General features: G+C 47.5%; 1 protein-coding gene across 2 annotated transcripts in view; it reads right to left on the bottom strand.

The window, feature by feature from the left end:
* The window catches only part of ttc28 (tetratricopeptide repeat domain 28), a 394,517-nt gene that overhangs the window by 155,477 nt on the left and 219,609 nt on the right, over positions 1-19,431 (bottom strand). For both annotated transcript variants that reach the window (XM_078421482.1, XM_078421484.1), the window contains exon 6: positions 10,059-11,400. In XM_078421482.1, coding sequence (XP_078277608.1) covers positions 10,059-11,400 — 1,342 coding nt within the window. The remainder of the gene's footprint in view (positions 1-10,058; positions 11,401-19,431) is intronic.

Below are 19,431 nucleotides of genomic sequence, written 5' to 3'. Positions count from 1 at the left end.
AAAAAAATGGCCTAAATATATTTAATTGTTTCATGATTACCAAGAGTGACATGTACAGGTAATAACTTTATCTATTATATTTTGCATTTGAAGTACCGTAAGCATTTTGTTATCATATTAACCCCCCCTCTCTGGAAAAGCTCTGGAAAAGTTCCCACAGCTCTTTATGTAAGAAGCTTTAAAATACTGATGTGATTGTTCAGAACAAAATAGAACAAAAAATATATACTGCTAAAGACAACAGGTAGTTTTGGATACTTAAATAATTAATGAACCTACAGCAACTTTTTTGAGAGTTGTACTCTCTTAATTTTTGCTCCCATTAATCACTGGAAGATCACACTGACACCTTATTGAGAGAGCTGGCAGGTGAGTTGATTTATGACAAAGGATCGGCTGGTGACCACAGACACTGGTAGATTTGTAAGCTTCAGTGTTTAATGGTCTCAATCCACTGCTGGCGGACAGCAGCATACAAATGATGCCATGAACTGTATCACTGTGTGTGTGAGCTCCTTCTCAATGTCTCCTTCCCAACGCCAACTCACATCCCACCACTCGGTGGTCTGTCTTCCGTGATTTACTGATTCTCTGGGTGTATCACTGACTAAATACCTGACTAAAATAGCTCACCCACCACCCCCCCCCCCCCAAACAAAAACACAATTTCTGGTGAACACAATGTTCGTCCAACAAAGCCATTGCATCAAAAGGATACGTGGGCAACCCTTAGCATCATAGAGGGTCATACAGCGAAGAACCAGGCCCTTCGGCCCAACTTGCCCATGCCGACTAACATGAAATGGGGAACCCTCACTGCATGGGGCAACCCACACTGCATGGGGCAACCCACACTGCATGGGGCAACCCTCACTGCATGGGACAACCCTCACTGCATGGGGCAACCCTCACTGCATGGAACAACCCTCACTGCATGGGGCAACCCTCACTGCATGGGACAACCCTCATTGCATGGGGCCCCCCTCACTGCATGAAACAACCCTCACTGCATGGGACAACCCTCACTGCATGGGGCACCCCTCACTGCATGGGGCAACCCTCACTGCATGGGACAACCTTCACTGCATGGGGCAACCCTTACTGGATGGACAACCGTTATTGCATGGGGCATCCCTTAATGCATGGGGCAAGACTCATTGCAAGGACAATCCCCTGCTGCATGGGCAAGCCTTGCAGCTTATCAATCAGTGCAGCTTGTGGCCTGCATCTGAAGAGATCGGAGTATGGGGACTAACTGGTGGTTGCTCGGCCCAGACATGCTTTGTACATCTGGAGGTTACCAGAAGGTTGGAACAAATGAAAGGGAACATAGTCCGGATTTCAGTTTGGTAAATTTAGTCTAAAGAGATCGCTGCTCTTTGAACCGCATTGAGGATTAGCTCACGACAAACCCTTTGATTTAAAATTCAATCATTCTACACCAGCAGGCACGGTCATGAATCATTCTGACCTTTTCTTTTAATAACAATTATTTAGTTGCAGTAGGATACTCGATATTTTCCCCAAGCACTGCTTCACTCAGCACTCGATCTTAATAATCATTTATAAATGCCAGTCAGCAGAGATTAATTCGTAATCAGTGACTGAAGCCATTCACAGCACGTTAACTGACGTCATGTGTGACTATGGTGTCATTTCTTTGTGAAATTGTACACAATATTCCTTTAAGCTTAAAGGACTGCAGTAATAAGACTATCATAGTGCAGAGAAAGGAATAACTTATAGAGTTTAGTCAAAGAGCTGCACAGCACTGAAACAGGCCCTTCGGCCCACCTTGTTCAAGCTAAGTTGGTGCATTGGGCTAGTCCCGTCGGCCTTTGATTGGCTGAGAGGCCTATAAACCCTTCATATCCGTACATCGGTATAAATGAATTTTAAAAGTCATAATTGTGTTCACTTCCATAGCTTCCTCTGGCGGCTCATTCCAGATACACAGACTACCCTCTGAGTGAAAATGTTCATCTTAAATCTCTTCCTTCTCACCTTCATGCCTATGTCCTCTAGTTTTAGAATCCTCTAGTCTGGGGGGAAAAACTGTGTGTGCACGTTATCGATGCCTCTCATGATGTTGTACACCTCAATAAGGTCATTTCTCAGCCTCAAACGCTCCAAAGAAGTGTGTCCAAGCCTATCCAGCCTCTCCCTATAACTCAAGCCCACAAGCCCAGGTGAATCTTTTTGCGTTCTTTCCAATTTAATGACATCAAATTGAAAGCTTTGGAATTCGTATTAAGTTACGTAATAGTATCAACACTAGCAAAAGCAAATATATAACCAGATTTAAAGCAGTTGGGTATTAAATCAGCGTTCTGCTCATTTTTCAGCAGAAATAGTTCACAATGGGGATCTGCTCTCAAATTGACCATCAGTCATACTACTAAAGAAACGAGCTACCTTGGGGTTGGCAATGGTCATGGTCACGTGTACATGTGTCACAGTGTCCATTGATCAAAGGGTTGTATTAGCGTCAGGTGAGTCATATAGTGACAGAACTGTACCATATTACATCAATGGAGATACAAGAAACTGCAGATGCTAGAATCTTCAGCAAAACACAAGGTGCTGGAGGAACTCAACTGGCCAGGAAGCATCTGTGGAGGGAACGGACAGGTGACGTTTCAGCTCGGTACCCTTCTTCAGACCAACTTCCTCCACCACTTTGTTTTTCACTCATCCCTGTCCACTGACTAATGGGTAAAGCAAGGCCAGTCCACGAAACAGCACAGCCGCCTGCAGTGTTGTATGGACTGAAGGGACCCCACCGGAAAAGTCACTCATCCGTGCTCTTCAGTTCTGCGGCAGAACCCGCTGAGTTACTCCAGCACTTTGTGTTCCAGCACACTGAACAAGTTTGCTGTAATATGCTTGTGTCAATTAGTCACAACAAGAGTTTTGCTTAGTTTAGTTGAGAGATACAGTGTGGAAACAGGCTCTTTGGCCCACCAACTATCACCTGTACACCAACCAGCACTATCCGACACACCGAGGACAACTTACAGAAGACAATTCATCTACAAAGCCGCTCGTTGTTGGGATGTGGGAGGAAACCGGAGCATCCGGAGGAAAACCTTGCGGTCACGGAGAGAAGGTACAAACTCCGTACAGCCAGCGCCCGTAGTCAGGATCGAACCCGGGTCTCTAGTGCCGTGAAGCAGCAACTTCACCGTTTCACCTCTGTGCCGCCCCAAGTCTTGTACAAGACTTATCGTACAAATACATTGCACAGCTAGCAGAGCACGTGATGGGTCACATGCTGGTGTAATCGGAGCGACAGCAGTACAATGCAGAAATACAACCCCAATTGTTTTCCTGCACCAGCACTGGCTTCATTGTTCAGAGACTTCCCAGTAGAAATGGTCGCCGGTGGGAAATATTACTCCGAGGAATTACAAAATACCAAGGCGATCAAATGGTTTAAATAATGGGACCCAGCTGGGACCATCTTTATCACTGAATGCTCCCATTGTGGCCGGGATCCCATCTCCGCTCTATTAAGGTACATATTGTACAATAAGGTAACTTCACGTTCACATGTGAGATTTACGGATAATTAGGCTGCAACTCCTTTGGAGCCGTAACCATCTAATGATACCCAGAAACGTCATGCGCTCAAATGATCCTGTCAAAAATATTTAAATCAACTTGAGTGGCAAGAAAGGCTGTTCAATCGGGATTTCTTGTCAGGAGACTTCAAATGATTTCCTATCACTAAACGAACCCATCAGGAACAGTTCTTTATCAGGGTAGCTCTGCCAGTAATGATCCTCTTGGAAATAACTACGGCGGAAGCTCTCATCCCACAGCTACAATCGAGAGGAAGGTACAGGAGTCTGAAAACCGTGATTCCGGCTCCAAGTCCAAGGACAGCTTCTTCAGGAAGCCCCGGCATTCCCTCTCTTTCTATCTCTTCCCCACCCAAGTCACACTAGCTTCTCGTTTTCACCCGACAAACAGCTCACAATGGCATGTTGCCTTTAGCAACGTTACTTTTTTGCATATCTATCATTCATTGTTTAGTTTAGAGATACAGCGCGGAAACAGGCCCTTCGGCCCACCGGGTCCGCGCCGGCCAGCGATCATCACACATTAACATCATCCTACACACACTAGGGACACGTGGCGGCGCCTAACGGCAGCGGCTGACTAGCAGTCTGTCCGTCTTTTTTTGTTGAGTGTCGGTGTTGGGATGATTTTTATATATATTTTTTTGGTTGTGTATGTGTGGGAGGGGGTGGTGGTGTGTGGGGGATGGGTGTGGGTGTGGGGAACTTTTCTCTTCCTCACGGCGCGGGGTGCGGCTCGGCTGCGGGGCCTAACATCCCCCGGTGCGGCTCGGCCGCTGGACTTTACATCCCGGTGCGGCTTGGCCGCTGGACTTTACATCCCGGTGCGGCTTGGCCGCTGGACTTACATCGCCCGGTGCAGCTCGGCTGCGGGGCTTAACACCGCCCGGTGCAGCTCGGCTGCGGGACTTTACATCGCCCGGTGCAGCTCGGCTGCGGGGCTTAACACCGCCCGGTGCAGCTCGGCTGCGGGGCTTAACACCGCCCGGTGCAGCTCGGCTGCGGGGCTTAACACCGCCCGGTGCAACTCGGCTGCGGGACTTAACACCGCCCGGTGCGGCTCGGCTGCGGGACTTAACACCGCCCGGTGCGGCTCGGCTGCGGGACTTAACACCGCCCGGTGCGGCTCGGCTGCGGGACTTTTCACCGCTGGTGCGGCTCGGCTGCGGGACTTAGCTGCGCAAGGCTTGGTCGCGGGCCTTTCATCGCCCGGTTCGGCCGCGAGACGTTTCAGCGCCCGGTGCGGGGACTGTGCGGGTCGGTCGGGGACGAGCTGTCTGTCCGTGGGCATGGGGAAGAGAGGGGAAGTTTTGTTGCCTCCATCACAGTGAGGGGGTGTTTGGAGTCACTGTGATGGACGTTTGTGTTGGGGTTATGTGTCTTGTGTTCTTTTTTTTTTTCTATGACTGCTATGTAGTTTCGTTCGATACTTCGGTACCGAACGACAAATAAAGCTCTGTTATTTTTACATTTACCAAGCCAATTAACCTACAAACCTGTACGTCTTTGGAGCATGGGAGGAAACCAAAGATCTCGGGAGAAAACCCACGCAGGTCACGGGCAGAACGTACAAACTCCGTACAGACAGCGCCCGTGGTCGGGATTGAACCCGGGTCTCCGGCGCTGCATTCGCTGTAAGGCAGCAACTCTACCGCTACGCCACCGTGACCGCCTATCTCTCCACATCTCTCAACATCATCGTCTACATCTCTCGTTTCCCTTATCCCTAACCAGTTTGAAGAAGGGTCTCGACCCGAAACATCGCCTATTCCTTCTTTCCAGAGATGCTGCCTGTACCGCTGAGTTACTCCAGCTTTTTGTGTCCATCTTCGGTTTAAACCAGCACCTGCAGTTCCTTCCTACACATTTCGCCTTCCCAGCAACAATCACAACCACAGCATCTGTGATCCTCTAAGGACTTTGATTTGGCTGCACCTCTGACTATGGTTTTTACTATTATGGTCTGGTTACCTCATATTATTGATTATTAATTTATTGTATTGTTAATTATTGTACACTCAGTTGCTTGTTATGGCCTGTAAAGCTGCAGCAAGTACAGAATGTTATTGTTCCCTTGCCGGTACGTATGACAATTAAACTCTCTTGCAATGACTCGCTATCCCCAGATCAATTCATCTGTTTTTGGTCTCAAAGGAGGCAGTCTTCTCCCATCTCAAACACAGAGCGAGTGAGGCAGGCACTTGCCACTACTCATCTCAAGATTGAATCTTCGAACCAGGCTCAGGGGTTATGGTTATGTAACTGTACAACTGTGCAAGTGGTAGAGCTGCTGCCTGACAGCGCCGGAGACCCGGGTTCGATCCTGACTGTGGGCGCTGTCCGTACAGAGTTTATGTGTTCCCCCAGTTACCGCGTGGGTTTTCTCCCACACTCCAAAGACGTACAGATTTGTAGGTTAATAGGCTTTGGTACATTGTAGATTGGCCTGAGTGTTCAGGATAGTGTTAGTGTATGGGGTGATCACTGCTCAGAGCGGACCCATTGGCCGTTGTATCAATGGTACTTTGTGTGTCTACATACAGTGAAATTAGTTTATTGGCAAACAGTTCAGTGACAATCCGACTACAATCATACTAAGTATAAGAGTGTAAGATAGTGGATCACACTGATTGATACACGTCAATAGACAATAGACAATAGGTGCAGGAGGAGGCCATTCGGCCCTTCGAGCCAGCACCGCCATTCAATGTGATCATGGCTGATCATTCACAATCAGTATCCCGTTCCTGCTTTCTCCCCATACCCCCTGACTCCGCTATCCTTAAGAGCTCTATCTAGCTCTCTCTTGAATGTATTCAGAGAATTGGCCTCCACTGCCCTCTGAGGCAGAGAATTCCACAGATTCACCGTTGGTCAGTCATCGTGGTTTCAGTGCCATCTCAGAGCCTTCAAGTCCGATTTGTTTTTAATGTTAAAAATCGTAGCTTGACCATAGAGGCCGGTTATCCTGGTGGAGGCACAGGGTTGGAGTTACAGGGGTCGGCCTGGCCAGGCAAGGTGGTGGTGTCCTCCACCACTGCCGTCCGGTCCACGCCACTTGGAGCGGCGCCCGATCTAATGGAGCCCCAGGCTGCTGCAGGGCCTCCAGCGGCCCACTTCCCCAACTCAAGCCCATCATGACAGCTGCAGATTTTAATTTTAATTTACTAAATATAATGTTTTTTTAAACTCGGTTTCAATCAGGTCAATTTATTTGAGAGCAGTCCCTGTCATGAAACTAAACTGCGTTGCCAAAATAACGGCGGCGGCACGGTGGCGCAGTGGTAGAGTTGCTGCCTTACAGCGAATGCAGCGCCAGAGACTCAGGTTCGATCCTGACTACGGGCGCCATCTGTACGGAGTTTGTACGTTCTCCCCGTGACCTGCGTGGGTTTTCTCCGAGATCTTCGATTTCCTCCCACACTCCAAAGATGTACAGGTATGTAGGTCAATTGACTGGGTAAATGTAAAAATTGTCCCTAGTGTGTGTAGGATAGTGCTAATGTGCGGGGATCGCTGGGCGGCGCGGACTCGGTGGGCCGAAGGGCCTGTTTCCACGCTGTATCTCTAAATCTAAAAAATCTAAAAATCTAAAACTTCAAAACGGTTGAGTGGACCACCGAGCCGCACTAAAACATCACAATAAACAGACGTGTGTCTGAGCAACAGTCTCCGCACAGGGTTTAAAGGTTCCCTGATCCTACAAAGCTCTCTCCAGGTCATCCAGAGACCTACAGCCGAGACGTGGGGAATCAAGGAACTGCAGATGCCGGTTTATACCAACGATAGACATACAGTGCTGGAGTAACTCAACGGGTCAGGCAGCATCCCTGGAGAACATGGATAGGTGACGTTCGGGTCGGGACCCTCCTTGAGACTGGGGACCCGGTGACTTTCAAGAGTGTTTCATTGTCATACGTCCCAGATAGAATAATGAGATTCTTACTGAGAATTCCCTGAGACAGCACAAGGTACAGTCTGACCATCACACTGATGGAAGCCTATCCTTCATCATGGTTCTGGGTATGTCCTTGCTTTACTGGCAGGACATCCCACTGAGTCATAGCATGATACCAGCCAGTGGTGAAGCAGTGGATCTGGTGTCCTCAGCGGTGGGCATCAGACCAAGGGAAAATTACAGCAATCCATTAACCTGCAAACCCCAAAACTATAAACTCTAAAGAAATGGTCCCGACCCGAAACGTCGCATATCCATGTTCTCTAGGGATGCTGCCTGACCCCACTGAGTTGCTCCAGCATTTTGTGTTTCCTAACTATCAACTCAATGTTGGTGAAGCCGCACTTGGAGTACTGTGTTCATGGTCTTACACAACTGTAAGATCACCCCTCAGCCACCCTGTGCTCCCAGCAATAAGTCCTAACCTACCCAACCTGTAGCTCAGGCTCTCGAATCCTGGCAACATCCTTGTAAATCTACACTGCACTCTGTCCAGTTTAATGGCATCCTTCCTACAGAAGGGTGACCAAAATTGACAAGCGATGTTTTTGAAGTTTCTCTGGGGACAGGGCGTTTACAGGTGGGTGTGTGTCTGCTCCTGCCCCCTGCCCTGTGGTTGCACGGCCCCTGTGAGGTGCCTCCGTGCCTGCCTCAATGTCTCCAGTAATGGAGAGCCACCAGTGGAAACAATGAATGGGGAGCAGCCAAACGTGGACACAATCCCTCTCTGTTATTGAGCACCCTCTGTGGACTGTGGGAGGTGTCTGCACAGTCTGCAGTCAATCCTAAAGCTGTCCCATGAGGTGTCTTGAGAGCAGCAGAGTCCCCCTCGAAATCTCAAGTAAGCCAAGAACACAGAGCAACGTCCTCCAGCTCTGCGGAATTTGATCCACAACAGTCCGCGTGTGAAGCTTTGAGCTCTGATTTATGTTGGTCTGAGCAGAAACCTGGATTGCGGGATGACTGATGTCATTGCATAGTTGACTGGAGAAACCGCAGGCATTTGAACATGTAGCGTGGCTGGAAGTGGGCAATCCCACCCACAACTGACAGCTCGTGCAATACTCTGGGCTAATTCCTTTCGGGGTGGTGCAGCATTAGAAAATACAGTGCTACGTGATCCAGTTTCCAGGGTGTTAAACACAGAGTGTGTTGTACCTCTTCCAGCACAGGTAAGGTACGGCTGCTGACTGTACGGAGTTTGCACGTTCTCCCCGTTAGTTTTCTCCAAGATCTTCACTTCCCTCCTATACTCCAAAGACGTACAGGTTTGTCGGTTAATTTGCTTGGTATGAATGTAAATTGTCCCTAGAATGTGTAGGGTAGTGTTAATGCAAGGCGATCACTGGTCGGTACAAACTTGGTGGGCCGGGCCTGTTTCCACGCTGTATCTTTAAATTAACTAAAATTTAAAAGAGAGATGCCTGTCGCTATTACCTGTTGTCTATTGGATGGTCAATATCGGCGTTCTGCTTTCCCCGCACCCATTCTTCTCCTGACTATTTAAAAACATTCTGAAATGGCAGGCATTTGCTCTTTGGAGGAGAGAATTAAGCCCGAGGAATACTTGTACTACAAGAATATCAATACAATACACTAACTGTACTATAATAGGATATAAAGCTTTATTAGCTTTTCTTTGATCTGACTCCATATCCACAGTATTTAGATGATTAGTACAGATGCTTATTCACTCATTTTTAACTGAATTAATTTGCTTCCACAGATGGTCTGAAACAAACTGATTTAGAGCCATTATATATAATTTGGTAAATCTTATAAACCTCGAGTGGTTTTTTTTCTCTGCAGTGATTGGACAATTATGATTGTTGTACATAGCCAAGGTAGATATAATACATGATGGCAAATCATGAGCTGTACACACATGCAGTCACACACACACACACACACACAGCACTGTCACACACACACACACAGCACTGTCACACACAGCACTGTCACACACAGCACTGTCACACACAGGCGCACACAGGCACACAGTCACACACACACAGTCACACACACAGCACTGTCACACACAGGCACACAGTCACACACACACACAGTCACACACACACACAGCACTGTCACACACACACAGGCACACACGCAGTCACACACATATACACACACACACAGCAGTGTCACACACAGGCATAGTCACACACACACACACAGCACTGTGACACATGCACAGGCACACACACACAGCACTGTCACACAGTCACACAACACACGTGCAGTCTCACACACACACAAGGTCACACAATCACACATGTAGATACACAGTCACGTACAGATACACAGAGTCACCCACAGACACAGTCACTCAAACACAGTCAAACAGTCACACCTAAAAACACATGCACACAGTCACCCACAGACAGTGTCGTGCAGACACAGTTACATCCAGTCACATGCAGTCACCCACAGTCTAACGCTGACACACCCAGTCACACACACACACACCCAGTCACACACACACACACACACACACAGTTTAATGCAATACTTACCGATGTCCATTTCCAAGTCCCCGATATGCTTTAGCTTGTTCCTGCATCCGATTTAAACTCTGAGCCACTGTCAAGAACTGCTCATGATATTTTACAGCTTCTTCGTAATCTCCAAGTGCCTCGTAGCAATCGCCCAGGTTGCCATAAGCGTGCCCTCGATCCAGGACTGCATCGTTGCCGCTCAACTGCTGCAGCGTAGCAAGCTGCTGTTCGAAGTAGCCGATGGCATCTTCCATTAGATTCATGTTCATTTTAGTGATTCCCATGTTGCCGTACACTTGCGCCTCAATGTTGGGATTTTTGAGCTTCTGCCCCAAGTCCAACTGTTCCTGGTAACACTTGAAGGCCATGGTGTATTTGCCAAGCGCCATGTAGACTGCTGCAAGGTGGCCGTGCGCCTTACACTCTCCCAGCAAGTCGCCCAGTTCCTGATAAACCTCCAGCTCTTGTGTGTGATATCCCAGAGCCTTGTCATATTTCTGGGTCAACCTGTAGGCAGTACCCAGAGCTGCATAGGCTGAGGCTTCAAGCTTCCGATCTTTACCCTGATGAGCCAAAGCCAACTGCTGTTCATAAAACTTAATTGCACCATTCACATCTTTCCTGCACACCAAAATATCACCCAAATTGCCCAATGCTCGAAATTTGGCTTGAGCATTGTTCAGGGACTGGGCAAGGGACAGGACATATTTCTGACATTCCTCGGCTTTAGTGTAGTTAGTCAGGGCCTTAAATGCCAGCCCCAAGTTGCAGTAGGCCTTTGCCTGGCTGAGTTTATCATGCAAGTCCTTGGCCAGGGCCAAATCTTGCTCATAGTATTTGACAGCCTCCTGGTAGCTTCCGAGACAATAATGTGCATAACCGAGGTTGTGGCACACTTTCCCTTCACCTTCCATATCCTGTAGGTCAGGAGACAAGCGCAGGTACTGTTCGTAGTAGGGCACGGCCTGAACGTACTCTCCTCTCGAGCAGTGGAAGTTGCCCAGGTTGCTGAGGGCCCGGGCTTCGCTTTGTATATCCCGTAACTCCCGGGCAATGTTCAGGTGGTTCTGGTAGTGCTGCAGGGCCCGGTCGTGGGCGCCCAGGGCCTGGTAGGCAACAGCGAGGTTACCGTGGGTCGAGGCCTGTGACGCCCGATCATTAACCTCCATGGAAATCTGCAGCTCCTGCCGGTGATACTTGACCGCCTGGTCGTAGGAGCCCAGTGCGTTGTAGGCATTGCCCATGTTCCCGTAGGCTCGCCCCTGTGCCGCATAGTCGTTCAGCTCCTGGGCAATGGACAGGTGAGTCTTGTGGAGCTTCAGCGCAGCTTCGTAATCTCCTTTCATCTGGTGGATTATACCTAGTGAACAAAAGCACAAATTTGGCTGTCAATGAAGTGAAAATAATTCAGATACCCAGTCTTTTTTGCACACGTCTAAACTGGGCATCAAAGCTGAGCAAACAGGCCACCATTCACCTGCTGCAGTGTTCATGAATGTCACATGTGGGCACTGTCATCCTTTACAGTTCCAAGTGCAGACATTAATTTACCCAGCATGATTTAATACAGTGAGAATTGTCGTGTTTGCAGGTTGCGATGCGACGTGGTGTTCGTGTTGTTCAATGCCATTGGCCATTTTATGGGGTACATGTCATCGTGGCAAAACATTTATGATTATTGATTCATCTGAGCCTCCCTGACTGCTCCATCTATGAGCTGTGTATTATTATTTCTGTCGCACTGTCCCACTCCACCTCTCAGATCAGGCTCTCTGCTGTTGTGCTCCTATCAATTATTCTCTTATCTTCAGACATGGCTATTCCGATGCTCGCCATAAACATGTTCATTCAATACTCCGCTATCATTCCTTGTCCCTGTCAAGACCATAATTCCTGTAACTGCCGACCGACACTGGCACACAAATTGTTCCAATTTCTCCATTGTATCACCTCTTCCCACCTTCAGAACCTCCATAGGCTTTAGGAACCTCTCCCTCTCTGCATCCCTCCCACTGTGGCCTTTGTGCACCACTCCTCACATCACAAGCAGCAGGGAACACACCTCGCTACAGCGTGGAAACAGGCCCTTCGGCCCACCAAGTCCATTCTGACCAATGATCACACTAGTTTGATCCTACACACGACGGACAATTTACAGAAACCAATTAGCCTACAAACCGACACATCTTTGGAATGTGTTTATTCACAAAATGCTGGAGTAACTCAGCAGGTCAGGCAGCATCTCAGGAGAGAAGGAATGGGTGACGTTTCGGGTCGAGACCCTTCTTCAGACCCTTGGAATGTGTTTAGTTTAGTTTAGAGATGTAGCACGGAAATAGGCCCTTCAGCCCACCGAGCCCGCGCCGACCAGCGATCCCCGCACATTAACCACTGTCCAAAACACACTGGGGACAATTTACAATTTTACCAAGCCAATTAACCTACAAACCTGTATGTCTTTGGAGCGTGGGAGGAAACCGGAGCTCCCGGGGAAAACGCACAAACGCCATACAGAGAGCACCCGTAGTCAGGATCGAACCCGGGTCTCTGGTGCTGTAAGGCAGCCAGTGTACCACTGCGCTACTGCGCCACTTCTCTTGGGTATCACTACATGGTGACAAGTAACTAACTGCATACAACAACAAGGGGCTCTTTGAAGATCACATCAAGAGGTGGGAAAAAGATGAGCAAGTGACCTGGGTGGCTGCTGATGATTGCCGCAGGAAGAACTACACAGATGTGATTCAAGTACCTGAGACGGGAATCTCACTCTGAGTGCAACCCCAAACTGACACAAGCTGTACATTTGAAAAGGAAAAGCATACGACATATTTGTAAAATGTAGCCCTTGACAAGCACGAATAACATTTGATTTGCCAACTGGTTCCTGATCACCAACATTTTCCATGCTGCCATCTTTGAAACGGTTACAAACTCAAGGAACGTGTTGTAGGAGGTTCCAGAATAAGAACATGGTTTCTGGACATCCTCTGACGCCAATAATGGAATCTGAAGCGACCTGTGACTAAGAGTTAATGAACTGTCCCTTTAAACATCCACACTTGGTCCATGGACCTGTGACCATGAACAGATGCACTGTGCCTTTAAACATCCACACTTTTCCCATCGACTTGCATCGACTCTGTATATTTATTCAAACTGAGGCCTTGCTGGATTAATCTAATCAGCAATGTAACTTTCAACCATAGCAGGCAAATGACTGCATTTAAAATTTTTTTAAATGCAGAATTTTGGCTTGTCTTTTCAAGTTTGACCCGAGTCAGATGATTTATAACCACAATCTCTGCGGCCTGTTATCTGAACACTGCTTTTCGTGGGGGAAGCCATCTCTTGGACGCGTAGTGCAGTCGGTATGTGACGGCACTTGCTTATGGGGCCTCTGTAATACAGTCGGCATCAGACAGCTGCTATCAATTTAGCAGCCTTTCCACCACATTACAGTCCCATTTTCAAGTTGCTGGAAATTCGAGCCATTCAAGTGCATTTTCTCCTCTGGACATGCTGATTTTACTGTTTGGTCTTTAATTTTCTGAAAAAGCAGAAAGAAATTTGAGCTTTGTTAAAAACCAAAAAAATAAAAAGTGCTGGATCTCTCGCTCCCTCTCCATTCTGAGGACTGTTTCGCAGCTGAACGGTGCTGCAGTGAGAGTTTGGAATGCCGAAGGAATCTTTGTGAACAACAAGAGATTCCCTCATGCACAGTGAGCTGCTCTGTTGCAGAAGGAACACAAACCTGGACCAGGAACAAACAGTTGGAATCAGCATGTCTTGTTGGAGGTTCTCTCGCATGTGTGTCTGTGTGTGTGCCTGTGTCTGCGCGTGTGTGCAAGTGTGTGTGTGAATGAGGGTGTGTGTGTGAGAGTGTGTGTGAGCGAGAATGTGTGTGAGTGTGAGTGTGAGAGAGTGTGTGTGCGAGAGTGTGCAAGCGAGAGTGTGTAAGCAAGTGCGTGTGAGTGTGTGCGTGTGAGCAAATATGTGTGCGCGCGAGCGTGTGTGTGCGAGCTTGTGTGTGAAAGTATGTGTGCGCGCGAGTGTGTGTGTGTGTGTGTGCGAGTGTGTGTGTGTGTGTGCAAGTGCATGTGTAATCAGATTCTCCATGGATCCCTGCTTTAACTGGTTTCATTTATTTGGCTGTATGTTTATTCCAAGGTTTAGATTTTAACAATCTTCACCGTGCATGCAAAGAACTCTCAACACAAAATTATGCAGCAAATCTATTGTTCCTAAAGCAATCGCCCACCCCTGAAAACATTAAAGCCCAGAGGGGCTATTTTGACCAAGAACACAATCTCGTTCACTGAGATTCATGGCAATACACTGAAGATTGAGTTCCACGATCCGACAAATAGAAAGAAAAACACGTCTTTATCAGCCAATGCAGAAAATAATCTTGCATCTTCAATTTTGTATTACTTGTCAGAACTTGGCAGTATTGTGGTAAAGCTGATTTACAAAAGCAGTCAAAGAACAAGAAAATATAATAAAGGTGGAATATCACCACATGGTGGGATGACTTAACGTACTGTAGGAGTTTGTAAATATTCTTTATTATACAGAATTGCTCACAGTGGTTGCTGTCTTGCTCATATATCTCAATCGCTTCTACAAATTTGTTTTAGTCCTCAGCATTGGTCTTTATTGATGAATTATCTCATAGTCACAGACTCATATGGCGTGGAAACAAGCCCTTCGGCCCAACGTTCCCACGCTGGCCAACATGTCCCATCTACACTAGTCCCACCTTGTATATTGAAAGTAACTAACTTTTGTATATTGAGAGTAACTAACTTTTAAAATTAAACTTTTAAAATCATTCTTTTGAGTATAGGATCAAGGAGGTCCTACTGCAGTTGTACAGGGCCCTGGTGAGGCCACACCTGGAGTATTGTGTGCAGGTTTGGTCTTCTAATTTGAGGAAGGACATTCTTGCTATTGAGGAAGTGCAGTGTGGGTTCACCAGGTAAATTCCCAGATGGTGGGACTGACATATGATGAAACAATGGATCGACTGGGTTTATATTCACTGGAGTTTAGAAGGATGAGAGGGGATCTTATAGAAACATATAAAAGTATTAAGGGATTGGACAGGATAGATGCAGGAAAAATGTTGGGGGAGCCCAGTACCAGGGGTCACAGTTTAAGAATAAGGAGGAAGCCATTTAGGTCTGAGATGAGGAAAACATTTTCAGCCAGAGAGTTGTGAATCTGTGGAATTCTCTGCCACAGAAGCCAGTGGAGGCCAATTCACTGGATGTATTCAAGAGAGAGTAAGACATAGTCTGAGGACTAACGGAATCAAGGGATATGGAAAGAAAGCAGGAACAGGGTACTGATTCTGGATGATCAGCCATGATCATATTGAATGGTGGCACTGGCTCGAAGGGCCGAAAGGCCTACTCCTGCACCTATTTTCTATGCTTCTATGTTTCTATGTAAAAGTAAACGCCCTCGCTATATACGGCTAAACATGACTGTGCTGGTTGATCAAAGGAGTAATAAGTTTACCTTACTAGTTAGGTTGGTAAAGGCCATCTGTCAATAACTACCAATCATCATTGGTGTTTTCACTAGTGGGAGAGTCTAGAGGTCACACCCTCAGAATTAAAGGATGCTCTTTTAAGAAGGAGATGAGGAGGAATTTCTTACGTTAGAGGGTGGTGAATCTGTGGAGGCCAGTCAGTGGATATATTTAAGGCAGAGATAGATAGATTCTTGATTAGTACGGGTGTCAGGGACTATGGAGAGAAGGCAGGAGAATGTGGTTCAGAGGGAGAGATGGATCAGCTATGATTGAATGGCGGAGTAGACTTGATGGGCCGAATGGCCTAATTATGCTCCTACCACTTATGGCAGCATGGGCCTCAGCGGCAACGGGAGCCTCGGTGGTGGTGGTGGGGCCTCGCGGTCGATGAGCGTGAGGGGGGGGAGGAGAAGACAACGGGGTCCCGGCGTGGGGAGACCACCATGAAGGACAATGGGGACCCGGCCTGGAGATCGCCGTGATGAACAATGGGGACCCGGCCTGGGGAGATCGCCGTGAGGGACAGTGGGAGAACAAAGGGGGACCCAATATGGGGGAGGGGGGGAATCACTCTAGTTTAGAATCCTCTGCCCAGGGGATGTCTGTGTTTGTTTGATTGTTTGTCCATTTGTGCCGGTGAAGGCGCTGTGCACACGGCAGCCAGCCAACAGTCGCTTGTCTTTCTCTTTTTGTTTACACTTTGAATTTCAAGTTTTTGTGTGCCTTGTGTGTTGCGACTGTCGGCAGACCAATTTCCCTCCGGGTGTAGTATCGCATCGTATGATCTCATGATCATAGAAACAATTAAAACCACTCAAAGTGTTCTTAAAGCTGCTGTCTGTTAGCAAATAATGAACAAACAAATGGCTTATTTTAGGCAACTCTGAGCTCTCCACATGCTCAGCTCCACAATAGAAGCACTCAGTTCTCTTACTATTTCCCATCTCCTCATTATCCTACTCCTTTCTTCTTCTTTGTACACGCATCCACCGCCCCGGAGCCCAGCATTTCATTTTACCCCACCTCTTTCTTCTGCCCCCGTCCCCTCCTATTCATATCCCTCCCTCTGACTTTACCTTTCGCTCCTCCTCTTCTCCCCCTATTTGACACCCTTTTGGCTCCATTTCACCTCGTCTTTGTCACTTAATCTACCTATCTGCCATCACCCCCCCCAACCTGTGTTCACCTATCACTCACCGGGCTTTGCCCCACCCCAACTTCGCTATTCCAGTTTTCTCCCCTCTTACTCCATCAGCCTGAAGAAGGTACCTGGTCCGAAACTTCATCTGCCCATTCCCTCCACAGATGCTGCCTGACCCGCTGAGTTTCTCCAACACCATGTGTTTTATTTGAGATTCCTACACAACAGAACTGATAAATACACGTCATTCTGAAAAAATGAGTCCAGTGAAGAGGAGTTTTTTTGAGATGACAGTTCATTTACAGACAGTAAAGGTTTGGAAATAATAGCAAATAACCATATGTTCATGGACATGTTGGTTTTGAAGATGGATATTGTTCCTTTGGGCTTATTAAATTTAAGACCACAAAGACCATTCTTTTGTAGACACAAAATAGCTGGAGTAACTCAGCGGGACAGGCAACTTCTCTGGAGAGAAGGAATAGGTGACGTTTCAGGTCGAGACCCTTCTTCAGACTGAATGCCAATGACTGTACTTCTTGACGTCATAGCAATAAACTGAGTTGGATGAATGCAGCATTGCATCGAACATTGATCAACCTCTGGGTTGAGTATATTCAGCTGTCCAGCCTCCACCGCTCTCCTGGGCAGCGAATTCCAGAGACATGCCTCCGCTTATTTTTTAACACAACATTTCTTTACCCTACTGCTTTGGAAATATTCCACGAATACTATTTGCCTTGAAGCGAGTGTGTTTCTTTAAACATTCCAAGCAGCCTTGAGAAAACTCTGCTGTGTGGCGCTGGCGATCCCAAGGCTTGCATCAAGTGGAATCCCAGCGGCCGGCCTGTGTGCACAGGGGCCGTGCTCCGAGTGCGGTAAATCTGCTTCATGAGCTGGTGATGCAGCCTCTAAGCAGCACGAATATGCTGCGCACGTACTCCATTGTAGTTCCATTAGGAGCATAATGGCCCTGCATCGTCGCCCCAAGCCTGTGCAAATTACACCACGAGCAGGTATTTTTCCAAGCCCAAGACCGAGCAAGAAACATTTAATTTTTTCTCCCCCTCATAGATAACTTACTGGTCTGTATTCTATACGTATGGTCTCCAGCCATTTAGCGTTTTTTATGCGAGCGTATAATTCTGGAACGGGGAGAGACCATTCCAGCAATGAAGGGAGCCTAGCCTCTCCTTCACGGTTTGAAGCTCTGACACTTTGGCCTTCTCTGCAAAACAATGTAAATATTTAGCTCTGCCCCTGCTCTTGTGAAAGGCGGGCTTTCACTCGGTAAACACAAAACCAATTTGTTTTCGTATCCCAATTCCCCCTTATCCACTCTCCGCAAATCCCGTGCAGTGGAGAGCCAGAGCTGAAATGAACGATACACATTTGGCAGCAGACTGCCTTTAATAAATCACGGTTTTATTATTTTTTAATGAGCAGCCTGAGTATTATTGAAATATCGGATTCAGTGTTGCCACAGTGAAGGAACATTGCAATTAACTAAATCCAATAATTTGCTGCAGCAAGATGTGTCAGCGTGCCCCCTTCCCTCCTCATGCTCTTCACTGTTACACTGTTCACAGCACTCAGCAATCTCCTGCAAAAGCTTTTAAGATGACAGCCACCTTGTTTTACTTAGGCATATTAAAATAACCATTTCACTGCATGCCACTCTCACCCCTCTGGTGAGAGCCATTTTAGAACCTGTCTAAACCCTGGCACCGTTTCAATGGTAATACATTCTAATTCATGGCAAGTAATGAACGGTGAACTTAGTCATGCAGCTCCAGCACCAACATAGAAAATTGGTGCAGGAGTAGGCCATTCGGCCCTTCGCGCCATCACCACCATTCACTGGGATCATGGCTGATCATCCAAAATCAGTACCCCGTTCCTGCTTTCTCCCCATATCCCTTGGTACTGTTAGCCCAAAGAGCTATATCCAACTCTCTCCTGAATACATCCAGTGAATTGGCCTCCACTGCCTTCTGTGGCAGAGAATTCCAGATTCACAACTCCCTGGGTGTAGAAGTTTTTCCTCCTCTCAGTCCTCATGCCTGTCCCTAAGTGACCACACGGTTGTAGCACCCGGACAACACATGGTCGGCGTCCACGGGAAGCCACCGCTGCTGTCGGAAGAGGGCCAGGAGCTCAGATAAAGGGAAACCAGCTTGGATCCTTGTAACATGGGGGAGCTGGCCACGAAGGAGCTCACTTTATTAAGCTACCTAAATATTCTGAGCAAGAAATAACTCACATGCCTAAACCCGCACAGGAAATGGACAGCCAACATTTTTCATGATGGGAACCCTTTCAGTTTGTAGAAGGGTCCCAACCCGAAACGTCGTCCGTCCATTTCCCTCCACAGATGCTGCCTGACCGCCTGAGTTCCTCCAGCACATTATGTTTTGCTCTGGACTCCAGCATCTGTGGTGCCGTGTGCCTCTTTGGATGGGAAACAGCTGAAGAATGCGCACCCTGAAATGCAGCCATTAAACTTCCTCGTTTACCAAGAAGATGCTCAGTTTTTAGCTGCTGGTTCTTATAAGATCATATGTGATAGTAGAATTAGGCCATTTGGCCCATCAGGTCTACTCCGCCATTCAATCTATCTCTCCCTCCTAACCCTATTCTCCTGCCTTCTCCCCATAACGTGGGCTGTGTTTAAATGTGCTATACAAATAAAATTGACTTGACTTGAC

Source organism: Rhinoraja longicauda, chromosome 25, assembly GCF_053455715.1.
Source record: "Rhinoraja longicauda isolate Sanriku21f chromosome 25, sRhiLon1.1, whole genome shotgun sequence".
Taxonomy (NCBI): Eukaryota; Metazoa; Chordata; class Chondrichthyes; order Rajiformes; family Arhynchobatidae; genus Rhinoraja; species Rhinoraja longicauda.
The sequence above is the reverse complement of the archived record's forward strand: the minus strand, read 5'-3'. Positions and strand labels throughout refer to the sequence as shown.